The sequence below is a fragment of the Sarcophilus harrisii genome, chromosome 3, assembly GCF_902635505.1.
Source record: "Sarcophilus harrisii chromosome 3, mSarHar1.11, whole genome shotgun sequence".
NCBI lineage: Eukaryota > Metazoa > Chordata > Mammalia > Dasyuromorphia > Dasyuridae > Sarcophilus > Sarcophilus harrisii.
Genome location: NC_045428.1, coordinates 433572694 through 433595289, shown reverse-complemented (window position 1 = coordinate 433595289; position 22596 = coordinate 433572694). Strand labels below are relative to the sequence as shown.

The following is a 22596-nucleotide window of genomic DNA, read 5'->3' as shown; positions in this document are numbered from 1 at the left end:
TTACTTCTAGAATAAATCTAGAAACTCCTCCCACCTGCCATTTAAAGTTTGGTTTTCTGATCCTGGCTTATATTGTACTATTTCACCCAATGTCTATTCCACTCAAATTGGTGTCAAACAGCTATTTCTTTGTGCAACATTCCATTTTCCAGTTTCATTCATTTGTTAGAATGTCCAGCTCTGAGATATACTCTTTTCATACCTTTGTCTAGAGATATCTATAACTTTGACTAGTATTATCTGGAGTTGTGTATATAGGATCTAACCAAACAACCCAAGTCAAGGAATGTGGAGCAACTGGTGGGAGGGCGAAGGAGAAGGAAGGAATAAACATTTACTAAATACCTACTATGTGTCAGATGCTGTGCTAAACATTTTACAAATGTTATCTCGTTTGATCCTTATAACAGTCCTGCAAAGTCTAGATTAGTGGCTATAAGAGAATTGCTAAGAATCCCCTTTTAAATCAGCCACAGGTTTTAGGAGTGAAAGAATTCACTCATTCCCAAATTATTAATTGCAGAATGAAACTTTATTGTTAGGTAGAAATCATTTTACCAAGAGACTGACTTCTGTAGTGACAGATCTATTGGAAAATGGAGTTTTGCACTGAGAATGCAGTTCTCAGTGGACAGAAGGTCCTTTCAGCAAAGGGAGTTACCAAGGTCCATCTGCAAAAGACCTTTGTTGAAAGAAGCTGTTATATTGGGTCTTACAGCCCAAGCAGGTCAGACCCAGTGGGGGCTAGTGGGTGGATTCCCAAATTGGATCATCTACAAGCTGGGTTTCAGCTTGAGCTGGAATTTGAATAGAATAGAAGATCTTTAATTGAATAGGTTGGGAATTCTTTTGCTCAGGACTGAACCAACCCCTCCTAGATAACAGAATGAAACTGTCTTGTTTCTCTCTGGTGAAGTCCCTCACTGAGGCAGAGTTGAAGGAGATTTTCTCCTTCAAGGAGTTTTCGAGTTTCAGGGTCCCTTCTTCAATAGGACCTACTATTATTTACTTTTTATAGTTGAGGAAACTGAGGTGGATAAAAGGGAAATGACTTGGCTATGATTTCCCAACTTGGATGTGTCTGAGGTAGAATTTAAATTCAGGTCTTCCTGATTCCAAGCCTGGCACTTGCCACTGTGCCACCTAGTATGAATTTATAGTAGCTCCACCTTATATTTCCTAACCCTGTGGTTGATGAGGCATCTTTCCCAAAGCTAATTAGAAGCAAACAGCTCAGGGAACAGGTGTCTTTTTGTATTTTTGGCAAAAGTGCAGAGCTACCAGGTATACCAAAGATAAGTTGTATAACTCATTATTAAACATGTATTACTTCACATCTCCCTGATCATATATTCAGTTCTGCTCAAGAGAAACTTGCGCTCATTTTTACTGAGCTCACCCATGTGATCTTGGACTTCTGGCTGATTTTATATTATAACCTATTCAGCATTTTGTTTTACTATCCATGCAGGCTACTATTTTAAGGCAGACTTTTAATTACAACCTTAAATGTACACACTATGGCAATTGTGAGGCGTCCCAGAAGTCATTTAGCACAAACCATACCTGAAAAGGAAAGTAGGAAGGTACAGTGAAAAAAATATATAGCATGTGGATCTAGAGGACCTAGATTTTAATCTTGGCTTTGGGGGAAAGTTCCTTTACTCTTCTAATCCTCTTCTGTAAGAAGAAGGGGTCAATTAGATGATCTCTAAGGTTGAGGATTAGATGAGATAATATATGTAAGAAGTACTCTGCACAATGACTGGCACATACTCAATACTATTAAAAATACTTATCCCCCAAATATTTTTTTAAAAATTAAAATTAAAAAACAAAAAAAAATACTTATCCTGTCCTCTCTCGTACTACTTTCAGGTCCTTTCTAGCTTGAAAACTAGGAACTCACTATTTTAGAAGTGTCAAACACATACTGCAATAATCCCTAGCACAACTGGACCAGTTTAAAACTTCTAGCAATGTCTCATCCTGCATTGGTTCCATCAGGCAGCTGGGTGGTATAATGGTTGGAATGCTAGACCTGGAGTCTGGAATAACTGTTAGAATCTAGCCTCAAATACTTATTACTCACTTTATGCTGGGCAAGTTGTTAAAGCTGTCTTATTTCCTCCTCCACAAAATGGGCATATGATAGCACCTAAAACCACAGAGTGGTTGAGAGGATAAAATGACACAGTATTTTTAAAGCAAATTTTAGGCTAGCTAGGTGGCACAGTGAATAAATGCTGGACCTGGAGTCAGAAAGAACTGAGTCCAAATCTAGCATAAGACACTTAATAGCTCTATGTGCCTGGCCAAGTCACTTAATTCTGTTTGCCTCAGTTTTCTCATCCATTAAATGAACTGGAGAAGGAAATGACCGACTATCCCAGTATCTTTGCCAAGAAAACACCAAATGGACCCACAGAGTCAGATAATACTGAAAAAAATGACTGAACATAAATGCTGATTATTATTATTGAATCCAAATATATGGCATTTATAGCTAGCAAATTTCATCTTAATTAAGATTTGCAATTCTTCCAACTTGTTAGCAAAGTCAATGTTTAACCCTAGGGTATTTCATTAGAAATATTCCCTCATCTTATCTATCCATTCATTGATGCTTTTTAAGGTCCTATATAATTCAACCTATTCTGAATCCAGGCTTCATTTCTCCATCATGAGAAACTTGGTAAAAGGCTGTAGGGAAACCCATCTGCACTCTACATGCCTGTTACACTCTGCCTAATCAGTTTAATAACACTCTCAACAAAGCACAGGGTGTTAGTTTGGCATGTCTTTGATGACTCATGTTTTTTAGTGGGCACTCACTCCCTTTCTAAGGGTTACCAATCCTTCCCTTTAAGATTATGCTCTCAACTCCTGCTAGTAATCAAAGTCAAGCCTACTGGCTTTGTTTGAAGAACTCACTTTTATCTTTTTCAAAAAAGGCAGATGACAGAATCTGGGCTCCAGAATTTGAGTATTTATCTCATTCATTCTCCTAATATTTTTCAAATATCAGTGATGGTGACTCAACAGTCATATTTTTTTGTTTTTTTAATGTTTTAGGAAAAAGTTTATCCTGACCAGGTAATTTGATCTCATGAAGCACAGCTAGTCCCCTTTTTCCTCCTCCTCTTCCTCTTCTTCCTCCTCCTCCTTCTCCTCCTCCTCCTCTTCCTTCTTCTCTCTCTGTCTCTGTCTCTCTTTTTCTATTTCCTTGATTATTTTGAGGTTCATTTTGTTCTATAGTTCTCAACTTTAAATATTTTTCCTTAATGAAGAAAATGAAAGTAAAATAAATGTTGAATGTAGTGGTGGAAGGGAACATGAGCTACTGCTTCCTCTTTTTGATTGTAAATAATTGAGGTTGCCAATGAATGCAATTTTCTTTTAAAGAGAAGGCAGCTTGGGGGAAGATGTCAGGTTTTTTGTTGATGTTGGTGGCTAATGAATTTCTTGTATATATACTTACATATTTTGATGGGAGTTTTATGGCTTTACAAAACTCATGTATCTACTTGGGAATCCTTTAGTACTCAGAATGCTGATTTACAGAGAAGATTTATAACCATAATGTAATTAATAAATAATATAAGCAAATGTAATTGGTCTCTTAACCAATGTCAAGATAATTGTTGCTTTATGTCCTTTTTAAACTTTATGTATTGTTATTATCTTCCTGTAATCCCTGCCAAACATCTATTTTACAATAGATTGCTCTCTACATTTGGGACAAAGGCAATGGACCACATCTTACCTCAGTGCCTGAATTTTGCACAGATGATATGAGCTCTCCTAAGACTACCAGTTGTGCTACTATGTTTCGTACTTTTCTACCGCTTTGTGTGAGTACCATAGGTAAAATTACCTTATATATTAAATTTATTGGGTGTGCTTCATGCTGTTTTGGCATCTTTGACAATACTATAGATTCAGTGAGTCCTAGTAATTATTCGCAGATGGTGGACAAATGAGCAGATTCTGTGTCTAATCATTAATGTCAACTAAAACTTACTGAGCACTTATTATAAATTGTGTGGGAAGAAGGACACTAGATTTAGGGTCAAAAGATTTCAACGGGAGCCCTAGATCTGCTGTATGACCTTGAACAAATCACTTAATTACTCTGAGCCTCAGTGTCTTCATCTATAAAATAAGGATTTTCCTTGTATGACTACATTTGTGAAAAAAGTATATTTTGTAAACCATAATATATTATATTAAAAATTATATAAGATTATTGTTATTATCAAATGAAACATTTCATTTCAATATTCAATTCTGTCATTTTTAAATGTCTCTTAAATATGAATAGTTGGACAATTAGGAGATGTTGAAGGACTTTGGACTAGAATAACACGACTATATCCAAAATTAAAGAAAATAAATCTGTAAGCAGAGTAGAAGCTCAATTGGATATGGAGACAGTAAACATGGGAATTATGAATAGTACTTTATGTCTATATCATCATATAAAAGATATTCTTCTTCCTCTTCTTTCAAAGAGACAGCAGGCCACAGTGGATAAAGACTGGAAAATTAGGGATCCAGGCACTCCTCCAAAACCTAGTAACCTTCTGACTCTGATAAATTTGCTGAATTTTTGTATGCCTTAAGATTTTCCTACTAAATAGTAGATAGATTGTGATCCTAATTGGTAAAGTTCTTACACTAAGAGTTCCCCATACTAACAAAATTCTTTGTATTAATGATGTCTTATTAGAAGAAGAGCTAAGGAGGTATTTTATAATATAGAGAGAAGTCATGAGTCCTGTCCTTCATATCTTTCCATCTAAAAGGAATAAAATGCAAACATCCACCATAAGCACATTTAGCATCTTGATACATGTGCACAATGAATACTGTATTGCTAACTTGAACTCATGTGTTTTTCATAAGATTAAGCATTTCCTTAACTATAAATAGGATCCTGTTTCTGGTTGAAAACTGGCCTTCTGAAAGGCAACAACAACAACAACAAAAATCATCTATAGAGGATGGTCCTTGCTAACAAATTCAGAATGTCTGCCCTTAAAATTAAATGTACTCAAAACTAGGTTCTATATTTGAGAGTGGAAGAGACCTTAAAATGATAGTGAGAATAGAATGATGAACTTGGACTCAATATGAGTAGAAATCTCTTTTATATGAGTATATGAGTATAAAATCTCTTCAGACTCCAGCTGCATGTCTAAGGGCAATTCATTTTACTTCTTTTTGAGATAGTACTATCTAAAAGGTGGGGAAGAAAATTCTCTATTCTGTATTATACACATAAATCTAACAAAAACAAGAATTAATTTATGATTATTCTAAATGTAAGCATATTTTTTTTGCCTAGAGAGAAAAATGTTCAAACTTAACACTCACCTCATTCCCTTGGATATCTCTCTTAACACAAGTAATTTTGAAGTTCCAGTTTATAAGATCTTGAACAAGGAATGCTTTACAATCAAAACCAAACAAGAACTCATCTGTAAAATGAGCTAGAAAAGGAAATGACAAACTCCAAGAAAATTTCAAATGGAGTCATGAAGAGTGAGACACTACCAAAAATTACTGAACAACAACCTGCCTGGGTTAATTAGAAAGAAGGGAAGATGACATTGTTTTGAAATTGATAGTTAAACAAAAGCTGATGAGGTTTCTCTATCACATTCGTCTAAAAGGTTCAGACTAGGATCATTTTAAAAATGAGTTGTTAATATTTCTAAATGAGGAAGTTAGGAAAGGTGGCTTGGTGTCTGCTTCGATTTAGTATGAAGACCAAATGAAATATTATGTGTAAAGTACTTTGCAAAGTTCAGAGCACCATAACAATATTAGATGCTATTATCATAATCATAAGCATCGTCCAAATCACATATTTGTAAGAGATAAAGAAATGGGGGCCCATATGGAGACAAAATAAATTTCTAAAGGTTCTGCTACCAACTAGCATGGAGCTGAAACAAGAGCCCAGGTCTTCTTTCTCTTATTTTCTATTCTCTATTCTCTTATTCCATCTTCCAGTCTCCTATTCTAACTCTTCTGACTATAGATTTACATTTAAACAGATAAATTAATTTTATTGACAATAGGTTTATAAATATGTTCCTAATTAAAATATGTTATAGTAAATGGTCCCTGTTTCTAGGCATACTCCATCCTGTTCATTAATAATGAGGAAAGAGCTACTTTAATTGCTATTAAAATGATGTCCTCCATTCTTTGCCTAATCTTAATTGGGGAGCAGGATTGGGTTCAATTACATAAAAAGTCACTTTTTATGCACTTGGATAACTGATGCTTGATTTTATAATATACCTTTAAAAGAAACACTTTAAGTTATCAATGCATGAAATTTTTTTCTTATTGCCTCATAGGGAAATCCAGTGAAGGAGATGGCTGTTTTTGTTGCTGTAAAAACATGCAAGAAGTTTCATGATGACAGAAGTATGTTCTGAATCATTTGTTTTTATTGGATTTTGTAAATGTGCTCCTCTTTTTATAAGGGCACAAGCACAAGAATTAGACAGAAACAAAGGGGGCAACCAGTGAAATCTGCATTAAACAGTATTTCTCATTTTGACAGGTAAACTAACAAAAAGGTTAAACTTTATGAATATGAATTCATATGAAATCAAAATATGAATTCATAACATCTTTAAATGCCTGTTAAACTCCATTTTTATTCACAAACTGGAAAGTTTAGAGAATATCTCTTGGGATAATATGTCAAAAATATTTAATTAATTTGAACTGTGCAGAATCTTTGATTCTCATTGAAATTCTGGTTCTGGTGATCAGGTTCCTTGTATTGCTTGTGAAAAGTTTGGAATAGAAATATTAAGTGGGTCCAATGAAAATTTTGAAGACTGTCCCTGATCCATCCCCCTTCTAGATTTTACTGTTTATTCCTCTAAAGAAAACATTTATAATAACTGTATTATTAGTAAGTGAAATAGAGATAAAAAAAGATGAGAAAGGATAACACTTTATAAAACAGGAGAGCTCTATTAACTAAGTCTGGAATTGAGAAGACTTTTGGAAAATACAGGTTTTTGTTGTACTGCCAGGGAATGCTCTTGAGATGGGCAACATGACATTATGGCAAAGTGTTAAGGGCATTGGACTTGGAATCAAATAAGTTGGTTTCCAATCCTAGCCCTGCTATTTATTGTTTATGATCTTGGATAAGTTCCTGTCTGGGCCTCAGTTTTCTTATCTTTAAAATGAGGGGGCTGGATTAAATAGCCTCCAAACTTCCTTCTAGATCTAAATCCATCATCCTATCCTTCCTTATATAAGACGCTTCTTTTTGATTGATCCCCACCCCAAGTTTCTCATGTCTCCCCCTGGAAAATCACCTTGCATTTATTTTGTTTATGCTTATATGTTACTTCTGCCTACAGAATGTAAGCTCCGTGAGGGCAGGGACTATTTCATTTTTGCCTTTGTTTTGTATTTCCAGTGCCTGGCACATAGTAGGTACTTAATAATATTGAAAGATTAATTTTTCTCTGAGTATGCAAAACAGCAACAACAGCATAATAATGATAGCTCACATCTATGTAGCATATTAATGTTTGTAGATTACATACATTATGTCATTTGATTTTCAGTTTAATACTGTGAAGTAGGGATAGTTACCACCTCCCATTTAATAGATGAAAGAACTGAGGTTTAGCTAAGTGATTAGCCCAGGGTCACACAGTTAGGTTCTTCTGACTCCAAATCCAGTGCTCTGTCTTAAGTTCCAGCTGAATTAGAAATGGAAGTGCAGACTGCTAGATCTGGCTTCATTGCAATTTCCCACATTGTGCTGGCTGTCTAGATGCCAGGCTAAAGAAGGTTTGGAGAGACCAACACATGTTCTGAGCAGAAAATGACAGTCCCATGACTTTTTTTGAAGCCTCATGTTTCCTTCCCCTGATCATTCTGTCCTTTAAAGCTAGGTGAGGGGGAAAGCTTTTGCCACACTCAAAATCCTTTTAGAACCATATTTTTTTTAAAAAAAATAGCTTTTTATTTTCAAAATACATCCAAAGATAATTTTAAATACTCACCCTTGAATAAACCTTGTGTTCCAAATTTTTCTCCTCCCTTCCCCCATCTTCTCACCCTGGATAGCAAGTAATCCAATATATGTTAAATGTGCATAGAACCATAATTCTTAATAAAAAAAAAAAGAACCTAAGATAAATCTTAGAGTAGCAAAATGAAGATGAATCCAGATATTTGTTATAATATGCAACATTTTGTTGGCAAGCTATCAGAGTGTTACATTTCATTGTAAAGCCATAATAACATTTAAGACATTATTAATATAAGCTTTTAAAAAAGAAGATTCAAAAATGTTTCCTCCTAAAGAGAAGAGAATATCCTTCCTGCACACATACTTTTCCCTTTCTCTGTCTATTTAAGCATCATCAGAAATTGCTGGATGACTGGATAAGGGGGACAAGAAATAACTTAATACAGCTTGAAATTAGATGGAATTTTGTGAGTGGAATATTAAAAGATGAAGCAGTAAAAGATAGGAACCCTATTTCACAAAAACCAAAAATAACCTCACTTACTAACTTGTTTTTAGCCTTATTTTTTAAAAAGTGGTTATTAAATAAAAGAATATAAAATCAGGAAGAGTGTGACACAATGGAAAGAAAATTGACATGGGATTCAGGAATCTGGATTCTAATCCTGCTTCTGCTAATGACATGCTCTGTGACCCCAAACAAATCACTTAATTTTTCTCGACTGCCAGCACTTCATTTATAAAGTGAGTGCTCTAGCCTAATCATCACTTCTAATAATGTGCAATGCCGTGATTATGGGAATTGACCAGACAAATAAACATTTAAGCTCCTAAAGCAACCAAATATGTTGATTTCTTTTAACTATTTGGCTCTAATCACAGAGAATGGTAAATATTTGTGATTATTCTGAAACCTGGTTGAATTTCTGTTTAAGTCTGTTGCAAAACTCATTTGAATGTCATACCTTTTTTTTTTCTTTTCTTTTCTTTTTTTCTTTTTTTTTTTTTTTTTTTTTTTTTTTTTTTTTTTTTTTTTTTTTTTTTTTTTTTTTTTTTTTTGTTCAAAGAAACATTCCAGTGTGAGAGAATTTCTAATTTTCCTATGACCCTTGAATTTGTTATAAGCTTTAAGAAACTTGGAGCTTTGGCCTTTCCAGTCCTTTACCATCTGGTTGGGAGAAGCGCCATGTTTTCTTCATAAAGGTCATGAGCTATTGCTATGGGGAATAAAGAGAGAGCTATTGCCATGAAGAACCAAGAGAGAGTACCATTGTGGAAAGGCCGTTGGCTTTGGAGTCATAGAGCCTGGGTTCACAGAGGTCTCTGTCACTGGAGACCTCTGTCACTCTGGACAAGTCATTTCATCTTTCAATTTTCCTGTCTATAAAATGGGAGGCTGGATTAGATAGACACTGAGGTTATTTCCAGCTCTATATCCATGATGCCACAAGAAATATGATGCAAAGCAGTACAATGTGCATTCACATACACATTTAATACTATTTAATGGCATTGATGATGAGAACATTCTCTCTTGAAGATCAGCTTTAGAAAGCCAGCATTTAGAAGCTCACAAAAGCCAACTCTTTATTTTCTAAATTAAGGAAGACAGAATGAAATTAAAAAAAAAAAAAAAACACACACAAAAAAAACCCTAAAATACAGTTTCAGCCTTAGGTTAGGAATATTTGGCTTCCCTTTCTTGCCATCTATTTTGGTAGTGTTATTAATTATTAGTGGGCCGGTAGGTGGCAAAATGAATAGAGTACTGGGTCTGTAGTCAGGAATACTCATCTTTCTGAGTTCCAATCTGTCCTCAGATACTTATTTCTGTGTGACCCTGGGCAAGTATATTAACTCTCTTTGTCTCAAGTTTCTCATCTGTAAAATGAGCTGGAAAAGAAAATGGCAAATCCCACTCCATTATCTTTGCCAAAAAAAATCCAAATGAGTTTACAAAGAATGAGACATGAATGAAATGACTGAACAAATTAATTATTAGTAACAAGGAGCTATGAATAAATAGCATGCTAAATTTGAAAGAATACCCACTCTAGAATCAGAAGATCTGGTTTATATCACATTTCCATTGCTGTGTGACCACAGATAAATCACTACCCTCCTTAAATCTCAGTTTCCTTATCTAAAAAATATGGGATTGGAATTAGGTGATACTTTAGAGTCCTTTTCCAAATCTAATTATATGCTCCTAAGCAGAAATATTAGGTCTTGAGTGTCATTGTTTTTTTCTGCCCTTGCATATACTCTGATGGAGATGCTGATAAACACAGACTAGCCAAGAAGCAGAGGAGAAAGAAACTATAAAAATGATTAATTCCTCTGCCCCATCAAACTTTAGGGAAGTAGGCACAAGAATATGGAGTAGCAATTGGTTTACTTATTATAGTTTCAGTATTATATGTTAAATAATATTAATACAATGGTGATGATAATTAGCATTTATATAGTTCCTTAAGCTTTGCAAGATACTTCACAAATACCATTTCATTTGCTCTTCACAACAATTCTGGGAAGAGAGTATTGTTGTTTATCTCCATTTTCAGATCAGGAAACTTGAGTCAGACAGACTTTCCCGAGGGTCAGACAGTTAATAAATATCTGAAAAAAGATTTAAACTTCTGACCTACAGCTCAATTTACTCTGTTCCCTAATCAAAGATGCACGAGTATTCTCTTTCAATACACATTTTCTAGCAATAAAACTATTATTGATGATTATATAAAATATTAACAACTTGTAAGGATAGATTGAACTGCTCTCAAGAAAATTCCATTCTTGCCTTTAGTGTATTAACTTGATTTATTTAACACATAAATGGACATGAAGGGAACACAAAATGACATAAATGGAATTTAGTTTTTACTTCCTGAGGTAGACTAGCAATAAAGGAGGAAGACCAGTGTTCAAAAGAAAAATGTTGTGGTTATTCTCAATTAATACGAAGGAAAAGTAGCTATTTGATGGAACCAGCCTTTTTGAATTCTATATCTGTGATACTCTGTACCTTTACTTAAAACATCAAATTTTTATCAACACATACTTTTCAACTTAGCTTAGAAAATCCATATCTACTCCATCTATATAACAGCATTTCTATTAAGTTCTGAACATGGGTAAGGCTTTTAAACAGACGTTTAAAACCTCTATAAGGATAACAAATAGCATTAAATGCTGCAAAATACTATTTAAATAAGGAAAACCAATGGAGTTTTTATTCACCTTGATTCATTGCTCTTGGGTGCGTATATTTTTCATTGTATAATGGGAGCTGTGAGAAAATTTTAAGAATCTTCCTTACCTTAGCTTTTTTTATGCAGATCATGTGCATGTCTCAAGTATGTGGTAGCAGCCGCTGTTGTTGCTCATTAAATGGTGGGTTGTGATGTGCCATCTTCCTGCTGTCTCCCATCTAATTAAAGAGGCAAAATTGCTACTTATTCAGCCTTCAGTTCCTTTTCACAGCTTCTTGATTTCTTAAATAGTTTGTTCTCTTTTAGATTAGGAAAAGGTAAATAGCTTTATCACTGAGATTTTGCATCACAGAGTAAAATCCACATCAATCTACTAAAACAAACATTAGGATTTTCCCCTGCCTACTTTTCTCTCTTTGATTGAATAATTTGATGGGTAGGCAGGTAATGAACAGTATAGTGTGTGGGTCTTAAATAGGTTTATAAGTAAAGCTTGGGTTACAAGGAACCCAGGTGGAAGACAATTTCCTTGTTAGAAGAAGTAATTAGATTAATAATTGCAGATGAAAGCTAGTTCTTGAGTACTCCCTATGGATTCTGAAGTGGTTGAAGATACAAATTAATTGGAGATGTCACTTTCAATCAGTGGGGCAAAATGATTTTAATCACTTCCATGAAATTTTTTCCCTTTAGTGTGTATTCTTATATATTATACACACCTATATTTACATATATATCATACCCACATAGAGTATACATATATGTATATATACACATATATATATGTACATATATATATAGTATATACTGTATAAAAAATATATTTTTATTTTTTTCCTCTTTGTGGTCCTGGATCTGTCCCATTGAGAAAATGCCAATCATTTTTAAGTAGTCAGGCAAATGCAAAGAGACTCAACATCATATGTAATTGACATAATAATTTCTTCCTCAGTAGGCCCAAAAGCTATCATTGATTGTAGGGCAGCTATATAGCACATCTGAGGATTATTTCCATACTTGGCTTAAGCCATTTTTGCAGTGAAGCATACAAGGATAAATATGCATGTTGTATACCTCAGAATACTGTTTTGCTCCTTTAATTAAGGAGCCTCTAAATTCACATGGAAGATAAATGTAATTTATATAGTTGAGCTTTTTCACAATAGAAGTATTTTTTAACCTTCTTAATTGCTTTTACTTTTAATTATTTTGCTGTAAACTAACCTTTTTGAAGAGGCTCTCCCTCTTAATTTGATATCTTGATGTATGAAATGACAAACACTAGCATGATGTCACTTAATTGTTGAAATTAATCAAGTTAAATTGAATTGATTGAAAGTGAAATCTATAACTGTAAATGGTATTTTTTTAAACATTCAATCCTTTAGAAATACAGTGATCAGGTAATCTCATGTACAATTCTCTAACTAAGAGCATTAATGATACCTTAATGATACTAATGATAATTGTTCACACCTTTAAAAAATTGGCTAAATTGGGAGACTTTTTATTTCATATATTGTAGAAGGAAAATCAATCCTCTTGCAGGATGTTGCCAATTTCTAGCCTCTCTGGCATGTAATAATTACTATTTTAAGCAAAAAGAAGGGGATCTGAGAAAGAGAACTATCCTAAGATATTGGTAATTACTATTTAAAACTCCAGCAGGAGAATGTAGTTGGATGTAGGAGGAAAGTCAACCTTGATTTTTATTTCAGTTTCATTTGAATCTGCTCATTGGTGGAGAATCACCCATCCTGATTAGTTGTCAGAGCAAAAAGGAACTAAAGGCTAAAGGCCAAGGAAAATGAATGCACAATTTGTACACCTTGCAAGAACACATGTTGAAGACTGAGGGAAATTCTTGACTTTTCCTCACAGCTTCTTCCAGTGTTATGCAATGGAGGATATCTTACCCAAGAGTGTGAACATATAGTGACTGCATGCTCCTGAGAGCCCTATTTTATGGTAAGTCATTTTCTTTATTATATGCAAAAATAAGCTGCCAATTCAGTGCCCTGGTTAAGATTTTAATTGCACAAGGTTTTGGAAGGCAAGAATAAAATGAAAATTTTTATGGCAACCCTACCTTGTCTTTCATTTAATATACCTCTTACTAAAATGAAAGCATGTGTACACTATATCTTCTGTGACTAGGGAAAAATCATAAGACCATATCTGGCATGAAGATTACTTTAGCATTGGATTAGGATCAATCACTTTAATATATTAATTCATTCATTGATTCAACAAGCATTTTTTAAAAGATTACTATGTGCCAGGCACTATGCTAGGGGCTTGAAATACAAAGGCAATTACAACAGTCCCTGTCTGCAAGGAATTTATTTTCCACTGGAAATAACATTTAAATAAATAAGCAATTGCAAAATATATGCAAGGTAAGTATGAAATAATTTTGGGGTAGGGAGAGCATTCAAAATAAGTGAATTAAGTGAGGTGATATCTGAGGTAAGCCTTGAAGAGGATTCAAGAGTTGTTGAGCCCTAAAAATTTCTTGGTAGTTGATTCAATCAGTTGTTGGAGTTAAGAAGGGATAACATTCTGGTTATGAGAAATGCAAAGCACAGATATAGGCAATGGAAAGTCACATATGGGGCAAAAGCCTGAAATAATATGCGAGAGGAAGTGATGTGTAATCATCCTGGAAAAATAAGTCAAAACCAGACTGTGAAGAACTTTAAATGCCAAAGGATATGCATTTTGTCCCAGAGGTTAGGGAACCTCTGGAGTGTTTTGAAAAAGGGAGTAACATAGTTCGTTTTGTGCTTCAGAAACACCAGTTTGACAGCTATATAGAGAATAAATTCCCAGGAGAGAGACTGGAGGGAAAAGGTAAATCAGTGTGTGTGTGTGTGTGTGTGTGTGTGTGTGTGTGTGTGTGTGTATGTGGTGAGGGAGACAGAAATAGAGGGGGGAAGATAAGAGAGGCAGAGAGAGAAAAAGAGAGAGGAAGAGAAAGAGAGAAAAAGAGAGAGAGAGAGAATAAATGAATGAATCAAGGTTATCATGTTGTGAGTAGAAGGAGATGATTGCAAGAGATGTTGTGAAAGTGAAATCAACAAGATTGGTAACTGATTAAATGGGATGGGAAAAAGGGATGGAAAGGGAAGTTTTGAGAACCACCATGAAATTGCAGATTTGGAGGATGAAAAGAATGGTAGTGTCTTCAACCAAAATTGAGAAGTCAGGAATCAAGACAACTTTTAGGGGAAAAGATAATGAGTTCCATTTTGGAGAGGTTGAGTTTGAGGTGCTTATGCAAGAGATGTCCAGCAGGCAATTGGTGATGTAGCACTGGAACTTAAAAATGGGGGGGGGGGGAGAGAAAGGTGAGTGCTAAATATGTACATTTAAGAGTTCATCAATCAAAAATATTTATTAAATGTTTACTATGTGCCAGACACCGTGTTAAGCCTTAGATGTACATGGAAAAGCAACAACAAAAATAAGTCTCTGTTCTCTTGCAGTTTGATGGGGAAAGCAGTATGCAAGCAACTCTGCATAAACAAGATATATACAGAATACTTAAGGATAATCTCCAAAGAAAACACTAAGATTAGCTTAGAACAGAATAACAGTTTTTTTAAGCTGAGCTAAAAATAATGGTTTAGAAAGTAGATTTTAAATTCACATTTTTGTGGGGAAGAAAAAGATTAATTTAAATTTGAGCTTTACATATAACACTGTGATGTAATTGGACTAGGATTTCATACAGGGAAGTAAATGCATTCATCGTTATAAAGGCAGAATTTATTGCCCAAAGAGGTTTTGAACATGTTGATCAAGAAGTGGGTTTTAATCATGTCCTGTCATCCCATTCACTGGTAGTTTTTCTCAGGGTAACAAATCAGCTCTTAATCCTAGGGCATCATAAGGACAAGTGGCCATCTTACTGCCTTATAGATGCTAAAATTCTGAATTGCTTCTGCTGCCTACGCATTTAGATATGTTATTGTAATCTCTTTTTCTCTAACTTCCTTTGTAGTACCTATTGTAAAGCAGACTTGGGAAAGTCAGGCAAGTCTCATTGAATATTACAGTGATTATTCAGAGAGTTCAATTCCAACTATTGATCTGGGAGTGCCTAATACAGAAAGAGGTGAGCACTTAATTTTATTAGTGCTTTTGTAAAATGTATTTCATTCCATAAATATGACAATTAAGGCAAATGTTTATTTTCCAAGTAGATTATAATTCCACTTTAACAATATTTACCTTACACATTTTCCTCTCTTTCCATGACTTCTTTAAGCATTACCTTTACATTTATAGGAGCAGCAAGATGGCACAGGGCATACTGCACTGGATTGAGAGTCAGCAAGACTGAGCATTCAATTCATTGAATTGATAATTCATTGAATCTGGAGTTCAATTCTGGACATTTCAGATACTATGTGACCCTGGACAAATTTTAAACCTCTTTATCTCAGTAATGCATCATATGCATGAGCTGGAGAAAGAAATGGCAAATCACTAGAATATCTTTGCAAAGATAATCCTAATTGGAATCATGAAGAATTGGATGAAGCAATTGAACAGTAACAAATTATATCAACCACAAAGGATTATTTATATATTCCCAATAGTTTCTGTAGACCGTAATTAATGTAGTTGGAGTACATGAAAATTGTACCTATATAAGACTGAATTTTACTCATACACACATATATATTTATATCTATGCAGATCCACATCGAATATATGCACATATATTATGTGTATATTCATATCATGACTGAAAAAAATAAGATCTTATTAGGCATTCCAGTTAACAGATACTAAACATAGTATACATAGATTGCCACTTTTCAAGACTTTAAATTGAAGTGATAGCATTAGCTGTTACTTTGTGAAGTTAACAATTATGCTTTCTAAGCCCTAGGGATCATGTTGCTGAAGTTCTAGGGCACCACCACCAGAGGGCAGTCTCACTTACCTTGATTCCTTCAGACTTGCTAGTCATTTAGTTCCATAAATTCAATTTGTAGAACATAGACAAAGCCAAACTTCTTAGGCAATTGAACATTTTCTTAGCAATAAAGCCTCACATTACACAGATAATACTTAATAGATACCTAAACCAGGTATAAAAAATTAGAATAATAATTTTTAAAGAAACACAAAGATCTTTGATGAAAATATGAATAGTTAATTTTGTAGAGCTTAACTTTGGTATACTCTGAGACTTCTTAACAGCTTCATCAATTCTCTCCTTTTTTTCCATGGTCAGAAACCTCCATCATATTCATATTTAACACTGTACCCTTTGAGAATTTCAATATCTACCTGAGCTCCGAAGCTGCTATCAGCTTTGGCGATGGATAGAGTAAATGTTTGGACTTTTAGTGGCTTGGGAACATTAGTACTTCTCCATTTCCTGAATTTTTCCTGGAAAGCTATCATGTTCTAGCCTACTCCTTCCAACTCAGGATGTCTTAGTAGGCACTAACCTAATGATTTAGCTTGTGCTTTTTATCTAAATTTACCTTTGACTAATTTAAGAAGTATCAGATAAAATTATACTAAAGGATCTTCAAACCAACCCTTATCTCTGGATTTTTCCTACTTCCAGTCAGATCAGAGTAAGTAGAAGAGAATAGTAAGGAATTTCTTTTTTGTTATACTTATGACCAAAAGCACTATGGCCTTCAGTCAAATCAGTCTCACATTTTCCTTCTAAGGAATCTATATTTTCTAACTCCTATTCCAGGTACTACTTTTTAGCACATCAGCAGGGCATCATTGTTGAAGTTTTGAATATCAGTTAGTTTACTGTAGATATGATGAAAATGTGGTTAATAGTATACCATATAATTGGTTATACAACGTGTGTGTGTGTGTGTGTGTGTGTGTGTGTGTGTGTGTAATGATTCCATTTTGGTATGTCCATTTTATATTTTAAAAGTAATATATGTTAAAATGATTGAGCTTTCTTTTTTAAACCAGAAAGTTGAATGGCTTGAGTTTCATCCATTTTTACCTACTTTCTCTTTACCTACCTCTCCTCTTGTAGTGTAAATGCACTACAAAGGAATCAAAGGGAATAAAAGAGGAAGCTAAGAGTAAAAGAAATATACAAACTAGATATTCATTTCTTCATTTATCAAACATAGGAACTGCACCAATCTCAGTAATTTTTAGTTTTAGCTCTGCTAATTTTGAATCTCTGTTGAAATGAGTAATATGATTGGTTTGTATTGTTAATCATTTCAAGCTATAATCAGAATTGGTCTTTTTTTTGTGTGTAAGTTGTTTTAACCACATTCAATTGTTTGTGACCCTATTTGTGTTTTCTTGGATAATATACTGGAGTATCTTGCCATTTCCTTTTCCAGTTCATTTTACAGATTACTAAACTGAGGTAAACAGAACTAAGTGACACAACTCAGTGTCTGAGACTGGATTTAAATTTGGGTTCTCTTGACTCCAGGTTCAGCATTTTTTCTCCTATACCATTTAGCTACCAAAAATTGGTCAGTACAATTCAAGAAAACTGGAACTATTGCAAGGATAATTTGTATATCTGTATGTGTTATAGAGTCATGTATTAGTCAGGAATGGCTTAGACTAAGTAATTTCCAATATCCCTCCTTGATCCTAATGTAACATTTATCTTTGCATTATAACTTATAACTTATCTAATTGAAATTTAGGCTTTTTGTGAAATAGAAATAGAACCTAGCTCAGTGTACTTTCAAATGTTTTCTATTTGTTTCCATTTAGTACATAAGCAATAATACTTACTACAGTTTTCATTCACATAACATTTTATATCAGAGGTAACAGTTTTGCCTGCTTGACTCTGCCACTTGATATCTGTGGGTAATCAATGTGTGTTACACTGCTTTTTTTCTTAGGTCATTGTGGAAAGACCTTTGCAATTTTGGAAAGATTCTTGAATCACAGCAGTGATACAACAACTTGGTTAGTGATTGTGGATGATGACACATTAATAAGGTAAGAAGTCATTCTTGTCCTTGTGTGGATACAGATTCTAGACATACATCCAAAGCCTTAGTTCATATATTTCCCCATCTAATCTTTTCTCTATTCATATTTTCTAGTTTGTATTTATAGATATATATATATATATAATATATGTGTGTGTGTAGATAGATAGATAGATATTGCAATTAACATATGATTAATTTTATCCTTAATTTTTATTAAATATAAATATACTCATATTGCCATATAGGCTATTTAAATTTTTTGAAGGTGAAAAATACTTAATAATTTTGTTTTGACTCATTAATCATTTATCAATAAACAACATCCTTATAAAAAGTACCTTTCCATAAAAAGTAAAACTATCTACTACATTGATTAGCATATTTATTATGTATGACCAAGGTTCCCAAAGCAGAACAGTTCCCACAGACAGTTTTTGTTATTGATACTAGAACTGTAAGCACTTATGATTCCTTGAGGACTGAAATATGTTTAACAAAATTTTAACTGGCAGAATCTATTAGAGCAAAAGCCAAATAAGGAACTGTACCTTTCTTATATAGATGAAAGTTTTTCTCTCTTAAATTCCTCTTTCAATTCCCTGAGGTGATGCAGAGATGATCCTAGGTTCTCCAAGGCAAGTTTTGGAAGGTGCTGCAAAGCTATAAAAACTTCTAGTTCAGGCCCAGGGATGACCAGTTGTCTTTCAGCTGAGGACCAGACTAGCAAAGTTTGGGGAAATTGTCACCATAGAAGGAATCAATTGAAAACTGTCTCCTAAATTATCAAAAAAGACAATGTATTGTCTATATTGGTATATATAGGGAACACCCACTGCAATGAAATCATTACTCCTTGAAGTATATGAAAGCTTTATTATATAATTTCAAAAGCGGCTTGGCAAATTTGAATTTTTATTCAGGGCTTGAGGGAAAGATCTAGTGGAGGTGGCCTTTTAAAATATCTTTAGAAGAGGGGAGGAAAGTTGGAGAGAGTAATACAGGGGTCCTCAAACTTTTTAAATAGGGGGCCAGTTCACTGTCTCTCAGACTGTTGGAGGGCCAGACTATAGTAAAAACAAAAACTTTGTTTTGTGGGCCTTTAAATAAAGAAACTTCATAGCCCTGGGTGAGGGAGATAATTGTCCTCAGCTGCCACATCTGGCCCGCGGGCCGTAGTTTGAGGACCCCTGGAGTAATATATAGCTATCCCTTATCCTCGTAATCCCCCTATGATGACCGTTGGTTGATTTCAATCTTTTTAAAATTGCCTCTGTATGTTTTTTGAACCCAGTTATAACAAAATTTCATATAGCTAGTATACATTACACAGTAGGCCCTAGGAGCCATGAAACATTTATTCAGGAACTGTGTTTGAAAGGAGTAATTGTTAATTATACATGCTTTTGACATTTTAGTATCTCCAGACTCCGGAATCTCCTTAGCTGTTATGATTCAAGTGAACCAGTGTTTCTAGGAGAGCGTTATGGCTATGGCCTGGGAACTGGAGGATACAGCTACATCACTGGAGGAGGAGGGTAAGTGAATTTTGAAATGTCTCCCAACCTTATGTCTAATATTTATCTGTAATCATTTTGAGTTCTGTCTTCTATGATGTAAATATGTTAATATTGTGTTAATTATCTGTTTTTGAAAAATAAATGGGTTATTTAGATTAAAAAAAAAATTATGGCATGGAACTCCTCCTATGGAAATGCTCTCTACTTCTGTGACTTGGTAGATAACTCTTAGTTGCCTGATACAAATAGAGGTGAAGTTATTTGCCTAGAATCACGGGTAGAATTGAACCCATGTCTTTCTGACACCATTCCCAGTAATCTTTCCACTACACTGTGGATATCTCAAACAAATAAATACATAAATCTTATTTGAGGTGCTCAGAGTGAATGTAAATAGCAATCATTTCTGTTTTGACCAGAAAACATGAGGGTCTTCCCCTCCCAGCTTTATTTATTTAGATTGTTTTATGGTTTTTGGGGGGGAGGGGAACAAGGTGAAAGAGCTAATTTTTTTGTCTCAATTGCTACTTAGCCTGAATCACTGACTGGGTGTTGCTTCAGTCAAACTGAGATCTGTTGAAGACCTTATCTTAAAAAGGGCAAGATCACCCACTAAATCTGGGGCTATTTTAGTCCTAATCTATATCTGGCCATTGGATCCAGATGGCTCTGGAGGGGAAAATGGGACTGGTGACCTTCCTCACTTAAATCCAGCTCACTTATATGTCATGGCATCACCTCCCTTATGTCATGGTCCTTTTCAAGACAAAAAAGAACAACCTCAAAAAGACTTTGGTCTCATATTAGCAGTAGTAGGCTTCTTAGAATATATGAAAATAGTCGCTATTTCAGAGCACTTGGTTAAAAAAATTACTCTGCAATGGTATATTATTTAAAGTACTTAGCTAATTTTTAATGGTCAGGATATTTTAAAATATATGGATCAAAATTTTGGAGGATTGTAATTTTGTTCTTATAGATGTATTTCAGAAAGCTAAATAGTGCAGTGGATAAAGTGCTGGGTTTAGAGTCAGGAAAGTTCATCTTTATAAGTTCAAATCTGGCCTCAAACACTTATTAGCTATGTGACCCTGATAGATCATTCAACCCTGTTGCTTAGTTTCCTCATCTATACAGTGAGCCAGAGCAGGAAATCATAAACCATTCCAGCATTTTTGCCAAGAAAACCCCATATGGAGTCACAAAAAAATGAGACATGACTGAAAAATGACCCAAAAATCAAAATAAATACTTCATTCTTTGGGGGGAAAATGTAGAAAGCTATTAAAATAGAATATTTAAGAAATTTATTTATGATTTTATAAAACAAAAAAGATCTGTGTTTCCATTGGTATAAAGAACTCCAATGTGAGGAAATTATCCTACCAATGCAGGTCAGTGCCATCTTTACAACATATAGTCTTAGAGCATTGATAGGGAACAGACAAATGAATTGCTCAATCCATTATCTTTCCTCTGTTTTGTTTCACATATTTTAAAAAAGCGATTGAAAAGTGAGTAGAGAGCTAGCTTTGAAGCCATGACGACTGCCTCAGACATATACTATTAGAATGACCTTGGTGCTCTAGGCCACTGTCTAAGCCAAGGTTCATGATCTTGTAAAGAGTGGCTACATTAATACAAAGAATTTCCTCTTGAAAATTTCCCTGTGCCACTGAAATCACAGGTTGGACTTAAAGAAACAAGATACAACAAAAACAAAATTATCTCTTTGACATTGAATCTTCACTGTCTTTTATTTTTGGTGAAATATTTTTATATAATCCTATGAGCGCAAAATCAATTAAAATGAGGGGGTTTGGGCTTTTGTTTTGAACATCTTCATGTCCAGGATTGTGACAGTACAATGCAGATGTGAACTAGAGGAGGTATTCCTTCCCACTTTTCCCCAACTAGAAAGCAGATGTAGATATCTTTGGACTGCTTCCTGTCAACTTTTATGACTCTTTTAGTTGGCTCAGCTGGAACTCTACTCCTCTACTGTTGGAATCTTTACAAAGTGTTAAGCCATTGGAGTTGATTTGATCTTAGAAAGAGATATTTTGGGCCAGAACTTGAAACAAAGTACTAAATGGAACTGATAGAACAATGCTTGTGTTCACACCTCTAGAGAGCTCATAAGTATCTAAGTACTCAGTGGAGTTCACAGGTGTAGGGCTTAGTCCGAATTCACACCTCCCTTGAAGTTCTTAGGACCAGAGAGCACTCTGGGAGATAACCCATAATCCCTGCCTCGAGAAGGAGGAGTTAACCTTTGGGAGATGATATATATGAAGGAAGCTCTTGGAGCTAGGAAGAACTTCTCCGGAACATTGACAGGGGTTGGAGACAGGACACTCTGGAAGAAAAGCCTACAAGCCCTATCTTCAAGGTAAGAGAGATCCATTGCATCTTCCAACTTGGTGCTGGCTGGAGGTTGAAGAAAGCAGAGGCAGAAGCCAAGGACAAAGCTGCAAGATCTCTTGGAACCAGGCAGAGAGATAGGTCTCAACTAACCGGGCTAATTTGTAAGGAGAAATAAACGTTTGCATTTTTACCAGCTGGCGGCGATTTTGGAGTAATTATTTATTTCAACTGAGACTAAGGCTGCCTCCAGGAAAACCTTCACACTCTACCTCTCAGTTTCCTTCTGCTAGCCATCTAGTACAACGAAACCATAGAGGAAGTGCTATAAGAAAGCTGTTTTGTGTAGCAGGAGTTTCCATGCTACACATAGGCTTGGCCAGAAGAACTCACGTTTTGCAGCCCAGGGAGAACAATATCCTTTGACCACTGACTCACTGGAAGTCAGTCATTCTTATACCTCAGGGCTAGCAGGGAGAATAAGGGCAAAGGAAGGGCATATA

The 22596-nt window shown here is 34.7% G+C and overlaps 1 protein-coding gene across 3 annotated transcripts in view; it reads left to right on the top strand.

Annotated features, from left to right (window-relative positions):
- The window catches only part of B3GLCT (beta 3-glucosyltransferase), a 128426-nt gene that overhangs the window by 85426 nt on the left and 20404 nt on the right, over positions 1 to 22596 (top strand). For all 3 annotated transcript variants that reach the window (XM_031960738.1, XM_031960736.1, XM_031960737.1), the window contains exons 9-13: positions 3723 to 3854; positions 6375 to 6444; positions 15245 to 15358; positions 18117 to 18216; positions 19628 to 19747. In XM_031960738.1, coding sequence (XP_031816598.1) covers positions 3723 to 3854; positions 6375 to 6444; positions 15245 to 15358; positions 18117 to 18216; positions 19628 to 19747 — 536 coding nt within the window. The remainder of the gene's footprint in view (positions 1 to 3722; positions 3855 to 6374; positions 6445 to 15244; positions 15359 to 18116; positions 18217 to 19627; positions 19748 to 22596) is intronic.